Consider the following 19,589-nt stretch of genomic DNA (forward strand, 5'->3'; position numbering starts at 1 on the left):
CTTTTTAAAAAGAATGACAATCTTTCAAGCGAATAATCACCTTGCTACTCATGCACTTATTATGAAGCAGCGGCATTAGTACGAGCAACAGGACGAGGGCCAGGGTGGCAGGACCAGGGGAGCGAATGACGCGACATGAGCCTGGACAAAGGCAGGACGAGAGCGTCTGCGCACAGGGAAGCCGCTGAGCACGCCAAGGAGGGTGACCGGCGTGCTTTACGGTTTCCAGGCTACGCCGAGTGCTGTGTGGAGGTGAACTGGAGAAGGGCACCGTGAGTGACAGACACAGAGAGACCAGTTCGGAGGCTACTCAACCAGTCCAGGCCGGATGGAGGGGGCTTATCCTAGAGCGGGGCAGTGGAGAGGGCAAGAAATGCATAATTTCCTGTTAGAAGTGCAAGGGGCTGTTGCTGAACTGGCTGTGATGTAGGAGGGAAGACAGGAGTCAAGGCTGACGCCCAAGGTTGGGTCTGGGTGGCCCGGCGGGCACCCCAGGTAGAGAAAACTGCAATGACTAAAAGCAGAGGAGGGAAGTCAGCAAGCTGTCGGCCTGCTTCCTGGTCTGCTCGGTTCCTGCCTTCCCAACAGCGGACAGCACAAGTCCCAGGCACCCTTCAGGGTCCATAAAGCAACGACCACTCCCCTATAGACGCAGGTTCGATCTCGGACTGGCCCTAGGAACACCAGCGTGCTGAAGGCCTGAAGGGAGGGCATGGAAAACCGAAGTGTGCCCTCCTGTGTGAGAGGCAGGAAGACGCCCGCAGGTTGCCAGGGCTAAGGCAGCGACACGCGGGCGGCAGGTACGTACCCGTCACTTTTCTTCAGCAGGTACCCCTTCTTCTCGCTGCCGTACTCCTTGTTGCCCTGGAGCTGATGCATGCTGTAGCCCCCCTGTCGGCTCTGAGAGTCCTAGGAGAGACGAGCCGCAGGTCATACACACGCGGAGACACGCCGCAAAGTCCTGCCTCTGTCCTGCCACTGAGCCTGGGTCTGGGGCTAAGGATCCAGAACTTGGAGAGCAGTCAGCTCCTGGCCTTTGTTTTAAGCCGGGCAGGTAGCTACACAGCAAGTTTAAGGCAGAGCTGGGCCTGGCGTGCAGGTCTTCTGTTGCCAGTTCAGAACCCAGCTCTGCTCACACGCCGCGGGGAGCCTGTTGTGGGACTGCCCCGTGGACACCGGCAGCCACGGCAAGCACAGGAAAGGCTGCGACACGGAGCTCACGCAACCTGACGAAGTGCTCTCCCCGGTTACACCTTCTGTCCCTTCACATTTTGCTGGAACACCCATGATAAAAAGTGCACCTTCTGAGGAAGGTACTAAAAATGTTATAAAATTCTTGTTTTTTTAACTAACCAGTAAAATACACCTATAACCATGCTTTCAATAAAAAAAGAGGATTCGACTGCAGGGACAAGTGTATTACGTAATGACGTGGGTGACAAGGGTCAACAGAACAAGCCCAACGCCCACAAACTAGACTGAACATCAGCCCTCCACCGAACCTCCCAGCGCCTGTCAAGACGCACAGCCAGACAGCTGTTGCCGTGGAAACAGGGAGGAAGCTAACAGTGGGAACTGTACAAGGAGAAATGGGGCTTCAGACACAGAAGACAACACAATCTCACAAACGGTAATGACTTACTCTCCTAGACTTCGATCAGGAAGGGCAAAAGCAACAGAGAAAAAAGGCAGAACAATTGAAAATATCGTTAATTTCATTGGCAGTCTTAGGGCTCATAATTTAAGCACTTTTTAAAACACAAACAGGGAAAATATTATAAAGACAATACTAGAATGAACTCACATACACCCACCTTTAGAACCATAATAAACTCTGGCACAATGAATATCTATTAAGTTTTATTCTGGGTCATTTGAGAACAGAATCCAGGCTAAGTGGAGGGCCATGAGGTCATTCCCAAGATAACATGGTTGACCAACCTCGAAGTGCGTGCACCGGGAACCGCCACCTCGGTGAAACCCAAAGTGAATTACTTAGAAAATCTAAAGAGCCACAGCCCTCGCCAGTGTGGCTCAGGTGGTGAGAGCGTCGTCCTGAGCACCGACGGGCTGTGGGTTCAACTCCTGGTCCGGCACATACCCTGGTTTCGGGGTCGATCCCCGCTTGCTTTCCAACTGCTTGATGTTTCTCTCCCTCCCTCTCTCTCGAGAATTGAAGTAAAACGTATCCTCAGGTGAGGATTACAAAAAGAAAAAGAGCCACAGATGTTAGGTGCTTCTTTGTTTCGTTTTTCCGAGCGAAGATGATTTGGAAACGCCCGGTCCATAAGCAAGCCCTGGAGGGTGATGGAGAGGAGGCAGGAAGCTCCGGGCCGCTTATGTGCTGACGGACGCCACCTTCTGGCCTTCAGGCTGCACAAGGCCCCTTCAAGGCTGCTGTCCCTGTGCTGGGTTCTGTGTTCAAAAGCGTGTCCTGAACACCCAGCGGCCAGGCATGTACAGCAGAGGACACGGACCGGCACACAGCCCGTCTCCGGGGGACACTACCCGCCCAGTGTCGTCTCTGGGGCGCAGGCCGAGCTGACTGCGCCTGGCTAGGCAGCTGAGTCTGTACTAACCAGGAACAAACTCCAGTCGTTCTCAACCTGCATCGTTCTGTCTCCAACCGGCCAGGCTCCCCACAGGACCTGGCTGGGCCGTGCTCCCTGCCAGGGGCGTCCATGCTTCCTGAATGGAGCTGACGGAGGGACAGGCAGAGAGCTGCCCTCAGGGACAGTCCCGCTAACAATAGCGGGAACACTTATGGCTTTTTTGAAGGAGGCAGCAGTGTATCCACGGTACTAATAAAGGACAATCAGGACGGAGAATCGATGGGGCTGGAGAGAGCCGAGGCGTAGGACACATGAGCCGGGTGCTGAAGTCCACAGACCGTCTGCCTGAACCCAATGCAACCGAGTCAAAATGGCTCAGCTATGGATCCGGACTCATCATACCTCTGCCTCCAAAACATTAAAAACAAAATCGAAACTCTCCTTGGACTAATTCTCGCGAAAGGTTGGAACCCTTTCCACGGAACTCCGCTTCTCTCCACCTGGCCGCATGCTCCCTGGCCGGCAGCACGCTCAGCGACGACCCCTCTCCAACCCAATCCATCTGCTAACCTTTGACATGAACCCTGTGCTCTAAAAGGAAAGTACTTACATACTTAACAGGAATGTAGATGCTGACAACTTAGAAAACTATTTCATTCTGTACATGTACCATTAAGACATCCCTTACATTATTTATTACAAGCCGAAATAAATCCTACCTTCTGAATGACAAACAGATCGAATCAGACAAAGATGCTTTTAAAAGTAAAAAAAGTGGCTGGAATCTAGGTTTTGGCCTCAGAAGACTATTCCATTAAACCAAACAGGGAGGAAGCTATATAGTGCAGAAGTCTGGCATCAACCATCCTAAATTAACCATTACTGAATTTTATGGCTTCAGAAAGTCATACAAATTATTTCTGCACTTGAGGAAATAATGGAAATTTCAGCTTGCTTAGCAGGGCACTGGAGATCACTGAAAAGAAGATTTTCTCTTCTGAGAAGGTAAATCTTGGACACTGGGTAACGCTGAAATAATTGAAAACAAAACGGAAGGAAGGAAAAAGGTTCTGAACCCTCCGCCAATAAAAACCAACAGGTACCCAGGGAAGAGAAACGCAAATAAAAAAACTGTTCAGGCAAAATGACACAAAACTAATGAATTTAAAATAAAACCTTGGGGAAAATTCCATGATGTGAGCCAAGAATTGTAAGCTGTCGAGTGAAACATGGTATTATTTTTTTAGTTCAATTTCCCATTTCCTATTAGCAGCACAAATTACCTGACTTTTTTTATTAGAAAATCTTATAATGCATTATTAAGGAGAAGAATCTCCAATCCTTTTAAGCTCCAAGCAATTATACACTCGCTGGTTTAATGGGGCCATAAATGTTTCTGGCACCCAATCTAAGGCCAAACCTCTATTAGCGAAACTTCCCATCTCTAACGTAAGGTATGAACGGAGCGGGCGGAGAGTCCCTCTGTTTCTTCTTAGTAAATATTTGCCGAGCGGTTTTTGGTGCCCAGCAGTGTGGCAGATGCGGTGAGGACGAAGATGGCAAAGCCCAGAATCTGTCAGACCCCCCCGCAAACCACACGATAGACCCTCCCACAAAAAGTGGGGAGTTGTGGAATGACTTATGGACATCATCTTTAAAAATAAAACATTTTTAACCTTAAAAAGTTATGTGGCAAACCGTTCTTCGGGGAGGTTGTGCTATTATAAAAGCTTAAGGCAATTAATTTCATCGAACATAATCATTAAAGAATTTTATTTTGATGAGAAAAAAAAAAGTCTGCCAAAAATCGGGGGGGTCCTATTTACAGCTCAAGTTCTTGAAGCTTCATGGAGTCTAGTTAAGAGTCTGATGGTAGGGATGAGGTTGTTCAATGATTTCTTAGGTGCCTTAATTTCTTGGGTCATTCTTTAGGTGCCTTTACACTCTTCTCGAATCATAGAACTATGGTGAGGAGTCTCTGGTCGATAACTTCCTCTCACGTTTAATGGAAGTCATTAAAAGCCATTGCCTTCACAACGTATTTTGCAACGAGAGATGCTAAACAGCATGAGAAGGGACTAGGCATGCTGCGTAAGATCCGTTTTACGTGTAGAATACTCTGGACGTGGTGCTAATGAAAACCCATCATTTATTAATGTGGCATAAAGTTAAAATCAAGCAGGCCACGAGCATTTCTGCATGTACATACTCCTTTGGCTTACATGCAACTTTGCCTTTAGCTACCATGAGCGGAAAACCCGAGTCTCTAGGCAAAACAAAGAGACTAGTTGTTTTTGTTTTTTTCGCCCTAGAAAGCCTCCCTATATAGGAAGGAATCCTGTGTGACAAAACAAAGGTAGGAAGCGGTTAAGTACATACCAGTCAACACATAACCTTGTAAATTTCTCGTTAGAGAGATCTGCCTCTTCCCCAACAAGCTAGATCTTTCTATTGCTCTTACACGGAACCATCATTCCAGGAGAGCCCTTCTAGGACTCGCACGCCAGCGACAAGCACCCTCAGGGAGGCCTGTGAGGCCGGTGCAGGTGCCGGCCGAGGCTCTGCAGGATGCAGGGGCAAGGGGCACACGTTGTCACCCTGCACTGACACCTGTCCGCAGGTGAGTAGCGGCCCTGTGTGCCAGGGATGTAGACTTGGCTCACCCCACAGACCCAACGTGTACATGAACGCTGGGAGCAGACGCAGAGAGGGCCCCCCGCCCCGTGAAGAGCACCCCAGAACTGCTGTGCAGGGGCAGGGCTGCTGGGCAGGCTTCCCACGTTTGAGGGGGTTCGCTCTGTTGTGGTTGGACTCGTGAATTCCTTTCGGCTAGTTTAGGAAACGACAAATAGCTTGCCATTGTGAGATAACAGCATGAGGAATTAAAAGTATAAAAAATGCTGCATTTTATGATTATTATTAAATATGGCATTTAGAGATTACATTCAAACTCAAAGTGCAATACTTTCATAACATAAACAGGCACGTTTCACCTTCCCCAGGTAACAAATGGTGCCCACTATCAGTTCACCCTCAGCGTGAGGTCCACACCCTCAGGGTGCATCCCAGGTGCCCTGTCATCAGGCCAAGTTTTCGCCCCAGAAACGGCAACTCATGCCTCCACCCACCTTACCCCAGACTGTCTCCTGCTGAAGATGCCAGGCAGTTTGGCATCTGAATCTTTTTGGTTTCTTCTCGCCCAATCTCTCTCCTAGAGCATCCGAATTGCACTTTAGGTGCGATACTTGCTCAGCTGGCCGGCGCGCTGCACTCTCCCAGGCCACGCCCCTCGATGGAGAGGACCTGAGCTGTCTGCCTAGCGCAGCTGCTGGCACACGGCAGGTACTCGTTAAATGAACAACAGATGCACAAATGAGATTTACAGCTAAGGATCGGAGCAGCCATCTATCATGCTTCGTATACTCCGTTTCAATATCCAAGGACTCTCACTTTTCCCTAACTGGGGGACAGACTTCTGCAGGATTGTGCCTTAGACTGTTTCTCTACTTCCTTGGCCCCCCTCCCCTGCAGCTGCGCGGAGAGAGACGAGCTACAGAGGACAGGGGTGTGCACGTTGCTGCCCCTCCTTCGACAGTGTGAGGACACACTCCTGAAATGCACATCTGCAAAGCCCGGATGGAAAGTCTAGCCACGCGGTTGTAGATCAGGGCTCAGAACACCTTTTTCCACCAGGAGCGAAGGGAACTTTTAAAACCCGGTTTCTACGCTGGGCCATGCGGCGGTACACACTTGTGTCTGGTTTCTCCTCTGTACCACTACCGCCCTGGCAGCAAGCTGCCAATGCCCTGCTCTGCAGGTCGGGAAACACCGAGGCTGTCGCCAGGAGTCCTGCGCACAGAGCTGGCCCTGCTGGAGACAGAGAACACCTACTTCTTTCTGCTCGAGCTGCAGGGAGGATTTTATTAAGTCTCGGAGTGCAGTTAGCTGTTTCTTTTCTTCATCCTGGGTCTGTTTTATCTAAGAGAGAAAAGAATTATTTCTGTCACTTATGTTTATACATTTACGAGCAGTGTTTAATCCACCCAAATGTACCACTCGTCAAACAATTCAATGATACAGCTGACTTCCTTCCTCAGATCCCTCACACGGTCTCATTTTTGAGATGAGAGGTACTATTTTCTCATCTTACAAAGGTACCAGTGAGTTTTGAAATAAGTGAATGATGCAACATGCTTTCTTATTAAATGATACATCTAGATAATTAATTCTGAAGTTCCATTTTAAACAAGAAATAACACGGAGTCACTTGCTTCTGTGTTTCCAAAAGGTGGAAGTGAGCACACATGCTGAGATTAAAGGGCCAGAAGAGAACCCAGGGACGCTCAGGACCAATTCAATGGCTCCCACACACTAGGAGGCTGCAAAGCACCACACGAGGGCAAAGGATTGCCGCTTTTTTAAACACTTGGAACTTCATCAGCACCTGAATCATGTTAACCATTAAAAGAACATCAGAAAACACACATAGCTATATCATTTTTAAAGTTATATGAAGACACAATATTATCTGTAACTCTAAAAGCTTATTTGAACACAAGCGGTTGCACTCATAAAACATATACTTTTAATATTCTTAATATTTTTCATGGCCAACTGGCTTATGGGAATCAAGGCTGACATTCAAACATATGCATTTAGTTTATTTTTCCTCAAAAAAGTTATTCTTTTGAGTTTGCTATTATAAAAGCAAAACCTAGATATGAGAAAAAATAGAGGAAATATAAAAAAAAAAATTCATAAACTTGCCTACTCAGAGACGGGCACTTAATGTTTACCCTTCCACGCTCAAACAGCGTTTGTGCACCTGCTGAAGTAAAGGCACCCATGATGCCCGTGAACCCGAACAGCGTCACCCAGAAGCAACCGCCAGACTCTGCCCCCTGCTCCTCCTGTGCTCCCCAAACATACTCTGGAACTCTCCATCACAGATGACGTCTCTGAGTGAAGCTGAAGGTTTATCTGCTGCTGGGTTTACTCTGACACATCACGCGACTGGTCTTCTTTTCTTTAACCCTCTTCTAATACAGGTTTCAGATTTACTGACACTTATCTACAGAGCAAGTTAAAATACATGCATTTTATAAAGAACTTACATTGTACAAATCAGCAGCCAGCTTTTCAATGTACTGTTTCAATTTATCAGCCGTTTTCAAGCCATCTTGAAAGAAACTACAATGGAAAACATCAGAGATTTACCAGCAATACAAAACCCAAATGAATCATAATTACCTGAAAAACCCAAAAATGCTTACATATTTACTCTCTAACATGTATCTACACAAAACACGTATAAAACAGATTTTCGAATCCGGTGAAGACATGCCCACAAACCTGGGCACCACACATGACGCATCACTGGCCCAAGCTCCTCACGTGACCAGGAGGTGGCAGAAATGGGGGTCGGGTCCAGGTTCTGACTCTGACGTCCCTGCTCTTACCTACCTGGTGAAGACGTTTCCTGTCTGAACAGGCCCACTCAGGGGACGGGTTTCAGTGTCTAGAACTTTCTCTAGCAGGTTGAAAACTGCCCCCACAGCAGATCATTTCTCACTACACCTTATCTGTGTTGTGTCGCCCCACAAAAGGATGAGATGGTGAGGACGAGGGCTGTCTCTCATTTCCATACCCCAGGGTCCCCGGCACAAAGCAGAGGCCCACTCAGTGGTTGAGCATCAAACCCATGCACAGAGAGGTTGCCAATTCAATTCCTGGTGAGGGGACATGCTGGGTTGTGGGCTTGATCCCTGGGGGGGGGGGTGGTGGTGCAGGGGGCGGCCAATCAATGTCTCTCTCCCATCAATGTTTCTCTCTCCCTCTCCCTTCCTGTCTCTCTCTAATATATATACATATACATACATATGTGTGTGTGTGCGTGTGTGTGTGTGTGTGTGTGTGTGTATAAATAAAAGAATGAAGTACGTTGAGAATCTTTAGGGCTCATCTTGGGGTCCATATATGTTCAGCTTACTGTGTCCAGTCAATAGTAACAATAGAGCTTTACCAGAAGTGGCCATCACTAACTCCTACAAGTTCCAAATTCTTTAAGACCCACGTCTTCGGCAGAGAACCCTCACCGAAATGAGGAAGAGACAGGGATGAGAGCAAGGAGGGCTTTGGGGTTAACCATCTAACTGGAAGCTGCATTTAACCTTGCTTCCAGCATCTGGGCTTCGTCATTGCCTGTGCAGACGAAAGTTACACTTCTTGGTACAGAACTGAATGACATTTATGTCTGGCCCCTGAATATCCTCTTGGTTTATCTTCTACCATTTTCCCTTAAGAACTCGGGGCTCCAGCCACACCACACTATTTCTAGTTGCTCCGTCAGTCTTTGCACATGCTGTTCCCTCTGCCCGAAATGCCCTTCCCTGCAATACTTGCCTGCCAAACGCTCTCATTTTCTTGCCCCTCAGCTCACTGGCTACCTCCCCAAGCAGCGCTCCATAGCCTTGCCAGTTGAGGGGAGGGCACCTCTAAGCACTGGCTTGTGCCCAGGCTGAAGGGCCAGCCCCACAGTGGCCAGCCAGCCAGGTTCTCCACGGAGCAGGCCATCCATAAGCTCACGGTGTCTCACACGGTCGCCCATCCTCCTTACTGCCAGCATCGTCTCCATCAGGGAAGTGTGGCCACCAACTTAGCAACAGCCACCAGTATGTTCTCTGATACTGCACTAAAGTAATCTCTGGAGAAGGGTTTGAGGGGAGGACCCTTCAATGTTAGAAGGACGCTGTCAGGACTTCTGAGAACAGAAGCAGGAAGCGCTCTGTGGTCAGAGGGCAGCTGCGGGCAGGCCACACTCCGCTCACGTTATCTGTGCTCGACGTGCTGAGTGCGGGGACACACACGAAGCCGCTCGGCCGAGTGCCGGGGAGTTCGGGTGCTCGGCACACGCTGGCTCCTTCCCCGGAACTGCATGGGTTTATTATATAAGCACTTCCTTCCTTCCCAGAGGGATGGAGATTCTTTGAAGATATTTTTGTAAAGGTGTTTCATTTTCTCTTTCAACATGAAGGAAGTTTAATCATGTTCTTTTTTATTTTTAAGTGAGTTTAAATGAGAATACTCTAGATCTGTGTTTTCTAATACCGTGTTTGCCACTGGTTACAGGTAACTAATTTAAATAAATGTAAAATTCAGCTCGTGATGTCTCACTGGCCACATTGCAAGTGACCTGTGACTAGTGGGAATCATGTTAGAGGCAAAAAATATCAATAGTGCCCTGGCTGGTTTGGCTCAGCGGTTGGAGCGTCGGCCTGCGGTCCTGAGAGACCCGGGTTCGGTTCCCGCTAAGGGCACGTACCTCGGTTGCAGTTTGTCCCCGGCCCTGGTCGGTTGTGCGGGTGGCAGCCACTCGATGTGTTCCTTTCACATCGATGTTTCTCTCTCTCTCTCTGTTCCTCTCTCTCCCTCCCACTCTACCTGAACAAAAAATGGAAAAATATCCTCCAGTGAGGATAAAAAAAAAAAAAAAAAAATCAATAGTTCCATCTTTGCAGAAAGGTTTTTGGACATGAAGAATCAGCAAACTGATGTTTGAACAGCACACGAGAAATGTTATAAAGCACAGATTTTAAGGAAAAAAAGCCACTGTTTTAGTTTGAGGTGGCACAGATAAAAACGAAAAGTTATTTTTCAGCAGTAAAAGCAAGCTGAAGGGGGACAAATTCCTACCAATTAAAAGGCTGAGAAAGACCCCAAATAACTGTATTTCCTGCACTTAAATTCTTCAGAACATCACACAGACTAAAAAATAAATCAGTGTGATGAGGGATCACTTTAACCTACAGTATGATCCAACTTCTTGTAAACAACAGAAATCATATACATAAATCCAGTGACCTCTGAGTGAGGCAATCACAGGTGTTTTTGTTTTCTGTTTCATTAAATTCATTTTCTAAATATTTTCTTTAAAAGAATTTTTTTCCCTTTACTGATTTTAGAGAGGAAGGGAGAGGGAGGGAGAGAGAGAAACATCGATGAGAGAGAACATCGATTGGCCGCCACTTGCATCCCCCCCACTGGGGATCAGGCCCACAACCTGGGCATGTGCCCTGACCGGGAATCAAACCAGTGACCTCTTGGTGCCTGAGTTAATGCTCAACCACTGAGCCACACTGGCCGGTCCTGCTTTTAATTGAAAAGAGAGACCAGAGCATCTTCCTGATGCTCCTTATCACGTACCCTACTTGGCTCAGAAAGAGGTGTTACTTGGCCAAAGGCTGAAAGGCTCAGGGAACATCATACCATTTTCCAGAGAAGTCAGGATACTCAGGAGTACCCCAGGGCCTATGGCTCCACAGCAAGTCAAACAGAAAGTGACCGCTTAGCAAGTCAGCATCAGCCCCCTCTGATCTCCAAGCTCCAGGCTCTGATTAAGTTGGCACTGATACTCAGCCCTCCAGGTAACAGGGTGCCACCTTCTCCCAGAAACGCCCCATGAGTGTCCTATGGGGTCTAAGAAACTCGAACGTACAGTGGTTTGTGCGAGTGCCAATTAACTGCAAATATCTCTTGACAGTTCAGAAAAACAGTAGAGAGTGGTCTATTAGACTCACATAGGGAGAGTCTTACAAACACAGATGTCCAGGTCCGACCCCAGGCTCGCCACGCCCAGATTCCTGCACACGCAGAGCATGCAATGGAGCCACAGACCGGGTCCCAGACCTGGCTCTGCACCTTCTGACCAGAAGTTCCACGAGAGCACGGATCTTTGTTTCAGTTCCGTTGCTGGTTTTACACTTTTAAAAACTGAGATAAAATTCCTGTAACACAAAATTCACCACTGCAAAGTACCATTCAGTAGTTCTGAGTATGTTTACAATGTGCAACTGTCATCACTATCTAATTCCAGAACACGTCCATCACCCCCAAAAGAAACCCTGGACCCGGGCAGTCACCCCAATTCTGCCCTTCCCCTCCCACCCAGCAAACAATAATCTGCTTTCTGTCCCAGGCCCCTGCCTGCTCTGAATATTTACATGGACTCAGACAAGAGGTGCACCTTTGTGTCTGGCTCCTTCCACTTAGAAGAATGTTTCAAATCCTTCTAAGTTGTAGCACGTATAACTGCTTCATTCCCTGTCAGTGGCTGAAGACGGTAACACACTCCATTGCACGGCCACACCATATTCCGTGTATCCATTCATCAGCTGACCGGCATGAGGGTGTTTCCTCAGTGCGGCTGTAGTGAACAGTGATGCTCTGAACATCCGTGAACACAAGTACTCTACGTGTAACTTTGAGGAAACGCCAAACCATTTCCAAAGCAGTTACACCAACGTACATTTCCACCTGCAGTGTGGGGAGGGTCCCACTGTCGACATTCTCACCAGGACTTGTTTCCCATTCTGTTGTCACGTTTAACTACAGCCATCCCCGTGGGTGTGAAGTGGTTATCGCATTGTGGTTTTGATTTGTATTTCCCTAGTGACCAACGGAGCCTTTCTGGTTCATGTGCTTTTTGGCCATTTGCGTATCTTTATTTGGATACATGGCTGGCTATCCACGTCCCTAGCCGATTTTTAAACTGGGTTATTTATTTGTTGCTGAGTTGTAAGAGTTCTTTATACATTCTGAACACTAGCCCCCTGTCAGAGAAGACAAATGATTTCCAAATTTTCTCCCATTGTGGATTGTTTTTTTCACTTTCTCAATAGTGTCCTTTCATTCACAAAAGTTTTACAATTTAAAGTCTAATGAATGTATTTTTTCCCTTTGGTTTCTTGGGCTTTGTTTCAACATGCTTATTGTACGTCTATGAAACAGATGCATGTGACCTGGGCCAGCTGCTCCCTGGCTGAGCTGCGGTGACTAGGCTGCTCTTGGTCAATGTTGACTGCAACTACCCGTAAGGTGAAGGGTCATAAGGCGGTACCTGGACGTGCCCTATCCCCTGCAGATGGTACGATACACGAGGCGGTCAGAGTGGCTGAGCACCAGGGCAATGTCTGTTTTGAAAGCAGCATGTACTGAAAGTGGAGTCATCGGAGTGGGTGAGCCGACACGGGTAACGGAGAGTCGAAAGCGCGTTCTCTGCCCCTGCTCTCCCATTCTAGCCGCTGCACGCCCACCAGGCCCAGGGAGGCCCACGGCCACATCAGCGACGCCCAGAGCAAACTGGCTCGAGGCCCACCCGGCTTTGCACTGAACGTCATCTTGGGGATGGGAACAGCACTCGGACGGTGAACCCTCTCATCTAAGAGAGGCTCTGCAGGTCCGGGGGTGCTTGCGAAGCGTGTGGCGGGCTCGGCTGAAGCAGGGAAGAATGAGTGGTCCTCAAAAGACAACGATGCTGGCTTCTGGCTGTGACAGAGTTCCCGAGTGCACACACGGCGGCCAGGGTCGAATCCCGTTGTAACCCAGTTCTGCTACGGCACGTCTTTGAACACCTCTCCCTGCAGGGGTTTTCACTGTGCAAGGTTGCCTTCCGCCGCTCTCTGTGCCCTGGGGGTAGACACTTCACCAGATCCGAATGGCCAAAGGCTACTCATTCTCCAAGTCCAGTCCCAGGGCCACCACCTCCTTCAAGGAGCCCTCCTCAGTCTCTCTGGCCGGAGACCCTCCTCCTGATGCCCACTCTTATCAGTCACGCCCTGGCCATTATGACTCCTGATGAACCCAGCTTATGTCCCGTGCCAGGCTCCTCACTGAGGGCAGAGGCCTGCTTCACCTCTACCCCAGAACCCAACAAAGGACCTGGCTTTTGCTAGGAGACGGATAAATACTGTGGCCAGGGGAAAAGGCAAGGACAAAGGAAAGATGAGTTAGCCACACAGGTCAGAGCTGCCCTTCGATCTCCACCTTTGTTAACAAAGGCTGATACATATGGGTTACAAAACACCTTCCGTGTTGGAAAACTTATGTTTGTGGAGGTTAAACCCTCTGTGGACTGAGAATTTGAGATCAAAAGAGATTTCTGAAATCAGATTTGCTGCCAAAGCGTGGTAATTGGGAAGACTGCGAGATTCACTTATGTTTCTAGGAAGGCTGGAATCGAGGAAAGATGGAAAACTTCACCCTAAACTAAAATCAGGGACCACTGCACGCATTTCGGGTTTCACACACACCCCGCTAGACTACGAAGCCCAAGGTCAGTCCCAGTCTTCAGTATGAGGCTTCCAAAGGCAAATTTATCTTATAAACGTGAAACTGTTTCCTGTTTCCACTGCAATATATTATTTTTATACCTGAAAACACACTTATACGAAGTGGAGTTTACTTTGACAAGAGGAAAAAGTTAAATCAAATTTATATAAATAACAATGTGATCATTAAAAAGCTTTTCCCGCCCTGGCCAGTTTGACACAGCGGTTAAGAGCGTTGGCCCACGGACCAGGGAGTCACGGGTTCGGTTCTGGCCAAGGGCATGTACCTCAGCTGCGGTTCGTCCCCGGCCCTGGTCAGGGTCGTGTGGGAGGCAGCCAGTTGATGTGTCCCTCTCGTCGATGTTTCTCTCTCTCCCTCCCTCTCTCCCCCTACCTCCCACTCTATCTGAAGATAAATAGAAGAAAAAAAAAAACTTTCCCGAAGAGACACAACACCGTGTAACCAGCCTGAGGATGAGTGATTTTCAGCCACTTGGAATCATCACGGCAGCGAACAGGCGGAGGCAGCGGGCCCTGGGCCGAGCGCCCCCCACTGTCCTCGCAGAGCCCCAGGTCGGACGCCGAGGGCTAGAGAGCCACGGGTAAGACCACGTGGTCACCCAGGCAGCCCGGACTCGAACCCACCCACCTGCCCGCCTCGGCCCTGTGCGGGTCCCACAATCTCCATGCGGACCTCCTTGAACGTTTCCCGTGAAATGCAAAGATCTTCCTGGACATAATACCATTAAAAGGATTAAGAGAGCTTATCCAAGGAAATGACACATTTTAACTCAGTGCCCTGTCTGGTCCAGTGACCTTTATGTTCCTCCATTTGTAAATATGAGCTCTGCCCGGACCACCGTGGAGGCCCTACGCGACTTTCTCTGAAACTCTCCCCAGTTCATTACAGACTGTATGGAACGGGCACCTTTGCACATAAAAACCTCCCAGAAACCCCACAAAAGCTAAGCCTAGTAAACACAAGGTACGAAAGCAAGTGTGGTGTCGCCGAACCTCAAACCTCAAGAAGGGGTAGCCCGGCCAGGCCAACAAACAGAAACAGGGCCAGTACCGCGAATGTCTCTCAGGGTAGACCAGCAATCCAGGTACTAACGCAGAGTATTCTCACCGTCCAAGTGATTAATTTCACTTACATCAGGCGATGGAAAAAAGAACCAAATCCCAAGTAGAAAAATGTGGTACCAATGACCCAATAACAGGTAAGATGCCAGTACGGGGGGAGGGAAGAGGGCCCCCAGGAAGGCCTCTTCAGTGACACGTGTCCGTCATACGAGCTCCCCAGGCTGTTCTGGCCAGCGGCAGCCTTCCCACATCACGGCATTTTCAAGTAGCCAAACAGGTGCACTAATTTGAGCTCCTGATTTATAGAAAACACCGAATATGGATGACAGTACTGCTTCTCCTCGTTTGGCTGGGGAAGGCCACTGTATCCCCCTACAGTGACCAGATGAAGGCCCCAGAAAGAAAGAAATATCGGAAGTGAAGCGTCCTCACTTGGGCTCTTAGTCACTATGGCAACGTTCCACTTACTTGCACTGTGCGTGATAATACTTGATGAGATTCTGCAGCAGGTCCACACCCTTTTTGGTCTTGATTTCGTTAACTTTAATGAGATACTGCGGAAATAAAACAGAAGGGGTGTTGAGCATTGCGAGCAGGGCTCTTCGGTCCTGGTTTTGGGTGGCAGCCCCCCACTGTGAATCTGCACCAGTTGCGGGGCCCCGGCTGCCTTCAGCCGGCATGAGCTTCATTCAGGAAACGCCGGCCCGGCACAGCACAAGCGCGCTGACAAACTGGTCAGTGCTGGCAGCTCACAAACGCCCGAATTAGTTCACTGGACAAGCAGGCATCAAACACAGCCACACATTCTGGAATGACGGATTTATCTCCCCTGGCGCGGTCGCCCTCAAACTTGAGAGTTCCCGTGGTCAAGACCTGCAAAATGGATCGTTCTCTGCAGAAAACAAGCGAAACAGCATTCTCTCCAAGGACTACGCCGCAAGGTAGTAACACCTTTAGACCAAGGAGGTGGACTGGAGCGAAGGCTTGCTACTCAAAATGAAAGAATGAAGAAAAAAAAAAAGCATTATTAGTTTATGCACTAAGCATGACTGCTCCGATCTTCACAACTGGCCAAGGCTTTCTGTGGACAGTGTTTGCCTCTTGTTCACGTGTTTTACTGTGTGAACATGTTCAGGAGCAGACAAGTTCAAGGAGGAGCCAAAGGTTTATGAGGGTGGGGGGAAAAAAAAGGAAAAAAAACTAAGGAAGAAAAACGTAACATTGAGAAAATTCTATCCCTGTGCATAGTTTCCGAAACCGCAAAAGGAATTAGTCAACATAAAGTCAGAGGGGCTGGTGTAGGGTAAGGAGTGGCGGAGTTCAGGGGAACACAGTCAGGGAACCACTGCTCTGAGCGTAAGGCATCATGCTTCCCATTGCATTGTTTCTCATGAACTCAGGGGCTGTCTTCTCGAACCGGACATCTGGTTAAAACAAAACACGCTCTAACCCTGTACCAGTAAAACCAAATATTCACCCAGGTTACCTCTCCCCAAATTTTTCTTTCCACGCCCATTCCCAAGCAACATCGACGTTCTCACCAAAGAATCCCGCTTTGGCTTAGAGCCTCATAGGCCCCAGGCTCAAAATCTGAGACAACAGTGACACGGATGATCCAAAGGCTTGGAGAAAGAGGAGATCAGGATCCTTAAGGAACCGTCCCCTCCTCTAGTAATCAAACTCAGCCTGCTCTTCTGCCTGAGAACTGCTGACGCACAGGAAGGATCACAGCTAGCGGACACTGGGCAAACGGCTGACAAGTCTGCTCTTACTTCACACATCTGGAGCTGAAAGAGACGCCGCTCCTTCTCCATCTCCTCGGCGATCTCGGCCCCGGTGATCTCCGTGCGGATCATCCCGTGCTGTTTTGCATGCTCCCTCTTCTCCTTCTCAATTTTTGTGCTGTAATTAAAGCAGATGTCACCATTAACACACACACACACACACACACTTAATTACTAGAGTTAAGACACGGGAATAAGTTGGTAGCAGCGATCAGAAGTAAAAGTCTAAGTTCAAAGTCAAAAAACATTGTATAGATTTTCACCCCCAAAAGTCTCCTATTTAACTTTGATCTCACATAGAATGGCTTCACAGACACTCTTACATTTTGGCATGAAGAAATTTTGACAGTTTTGACTTTTTTCTTGGGTCAAATACTTTATGATGGAAAAGAATCAGAAAGTTGAAGAACTGAGGCATATTGTGATTTTCAACAGATGATGAGACTTAGAATTATTTCAAGACAAAGTATATAATGGGTCCTTGTGGGTATGCTCAAAAATTAGTCAAAGGTAATCTCCAATATTCCTCTAAACTTGGGCTGTTTTCGTATCCAATGACACATTTTAATTATTCAACCACCCGGCACCGGCTTGTACAAAGTAAGGACTGAAAGACACCCCGAGCTATAGTTTAGAATCTTCACAACGTTCCTCAGTGTGGAAGGGACCAGAGAATGAGAAGGAAGAGGCCCCACATTAAACCTACGTAAGTACCGGTTTCGGCTCTGACAGATGCTACTCTGGTAATAACATCAATGGTCACAGTCCTCTTTCCAAAAACCCATTTCACTCGAAAACAGTCTTCTAATTTCAGAAACTGCCTGTAATTTCTAGTTGTGAGTGCAAAGACTAAGTGAGTTAGTCTTCAAGTCGTCTTTTAAATTGTGCTGGTAGACAATCAAACCCCAAAGAAAGGCAATACTCTTGTCTGTATACACACAGTGGAAAAATCAGCCCGTCCAGCCAATCAATGGAAAACCCATTACAAACCTGGTGGGACTCACGCTAACACCCCAGTGCTTATCAAGCAAGCCCTTCATCACGCCACCTTGGCAGCCACGCAGGCGTGATGCTGGGTTTTTACCGGACAGGAAGTAAACCTCAGCCTCCCCACTGGTGGGGTGGGAGAAGCAACAGTCTGCTATCACCACACGAGAAGACACATGAGGGCCAGGCACAACTTAGCAGAAAGAACAGACTTCTGAGTGGACATGGTGACTAGGTCACGCGTATTTATTGCTTCTTCGTTCAGCAATTCCACTAACGTGATAGTAAAGTCATTAAAAAAGTGTAATGTCCCAAAGACAAGAATTGGAGACAAAAAGGATGTGAGAATTCTATAAATAACTGAAAGAACAGGTCAAGAAAGAAGCAGTCTGTACCCCAGCTGATAGGCTGCTTGCCTACGGCCCTGTGTAGCGTCCAGAAAGTTATGATACACAATCACCAGACAGGCGGCCGAGGGAACTCACTGGTCCAGCAGACAGACCTGCAGAAGCCGACCTGCAGAATACTTCTGCAGAAAAGCTGTCTTGACATCCTAAAACTTAAAACCTAAAAGGCAGCTAGCTCACTGCTTTCTTGACAAGTCCTGCCGATGTACGTGAGCCTTTAATCGACGTCTGGGTGCCTTGTTCTGAAGCATGAATTGGCAGTCAGGGTGATAAGGTAATTAAGAAAAGGCTTCAAAATGAAAGTGAGAGATCGAAATAAAAAATGGCAGGGGCAGTGGCGACAGAAACCAGAGGAAAAAGGGAGAAGAAACATTTCATCACCAAATCCTCAGAGAGCTAAAATAGTACGTCTATGAAACAAGAAAAGAAATGATTAAAAGGCAAAACAAAACAAACAAATAACACACCAAACAAATAAAAAGCCCCAAAATAAAACACACAATAAAGCCCAGCTAACTGAGATAAAGAACTTTTAGAAACTGGAAATATGACAGCCAACATAAAAAAGTCACTGAAACAGTGGGCAAGAAAGGTTGGAGAAATAACCTAAAGTATAACATAGACAAACAGAAGAGAGAATTATAAGAACAATCCAGAAAGAAGAAGGAGGAGGAGGAGGAGGGGAGGAGGAGGGGAGGAGGAGGGGGAGGGGGAAGGAAGGAAGGAAGGAAGGAAGGAAGGAAGGAAGGAAGGAAAGAAAGAAAGAAAGAAAGAAAGAAAGAAAGAAAGAAAGAAAGAGAGAGAGAGAGAAAGAAATGAGAGGAACTACAAGAAAAATTTTCCAGAACTGAAACAATGAAAATTGCAAATCTAAGGTCAATTCGCACACCATGGCCCATGACATAAACTCTCTAAAACCTTTTATAAAAAGAAGACCTTAATATTTTCTAACTGAAAATAACAGCCCCACCCCCCTCAAAAAAAAAAAAATTCCACGTCACAGAATAATAAATGAGGATCAGAGAGGCATCAGATTTTTTTTCATTACCAACAATGGAGTAATGTTTTTGATATTTTGAAAGAAAATTATTAAAACATTAAGATTATACATTCAGCCAAACTGTCATTCTATGTGATGGCAGAATGAAGATAGTTTTGGACATGCCAAGACCTGAAAATTTTACCTCCTCAGAGCCGTTCCCTAGAAGACTAGATAGAGGTGGTGGCCAGCAAAACTGGGACTACCCTGGGAAAGGGGAAGGAGGAGACCGACCACTAGGGGGCAGCCCACAATGGCAGCCCCACTGATCTACAGAGCTCTGGAAGGATGTGTCCAGGGGAGAAAGGAAGGGACTGACAGGGGATTTAATCAGATATTTAATCACCATAATAATACATAGCATGCATTTTCTAAACTGAAACATTATTAATTGTTGGACATCTGTTGGAACAGGTAACAGAAATCCACAAAAGATTCATATAGAAATTAAGCAAAGGAAGAAATCAGGTAATTATTTCTCCAAGAAAAAGCAGAAAATTGAACTGTAAGAATGGAGATTCAACCATAACACCTCACTGAGACCGACAATGACTATCAATACTCAGCACAACTGTATTAATAACAGGTGAGCGTGGAAAAAGGGGAGCGACCAGGAGGCGGGAGGGGTGGCC

At 47.5% G+C, this 19,589-nt stretch overlaps 1 protein-coding gene across 9 annotated transcripts in view; it reads right to left on the reverse strand.

The window, feature by feature from the left end:
* ASAP1 (ArfGAP with SH3 domain, ankyrin repeat and PH domain 1) overlaps positions 1–19,589 on the reverse strand; it is a 234,359-nt gene that overhangs the window by 49,175 nt on the left and 165,595 nt on the right. For 6 of the 9 annotated variants that reach the window (XM_036263733.1, XM_036263728.1, XM_036263732.1 and 3 more), the window contains 6 exons: positions 16,513–16,642; positions 15,209–15,294; positions 7,667–7,742; positions 6,444–6,530; positions 1,643–1,651; positions 809–909 (listed from right to left, as the gene is read on the reverse strand). In XM_036263733.1, coding sequence (XP_036119626.1) covers positions 809–909; positions 1,643–1,651; positions 6,444–6,530; positions 7,667–7,742; positions 15,209–15,294; positions 16,513–16,642 — 489 coding nt within the window. The remainder of the gene's footprint in view (positions 1–808; positions 910–1,642; positions 1,652–6,443; positions 6,531–7,666; positions 7,743–15,208; positions 15,295–16,512; positions 16,643–19,589) is intronic. The other 3 variants (XM_036263734.1, XM_036263729.1, XM_036263727.1) reach the window with 1 other exon arrangement.

The sequence above is a fragment of the Molossus molossus genome, unplaced genomic scaffold (assembly GCF_014108415.1).
Source record: "Molossus molossus isolate mMolMol1 unplaced genomic scaffold, mMolMol1.p scaffold_m16_p_16, whole genome shotgun sequence".
NCBI lineage: Eukaryota > Metazoa > Chordata > Mammalia > Chiroptera > Molossidae > Molossus > Molossus molossus.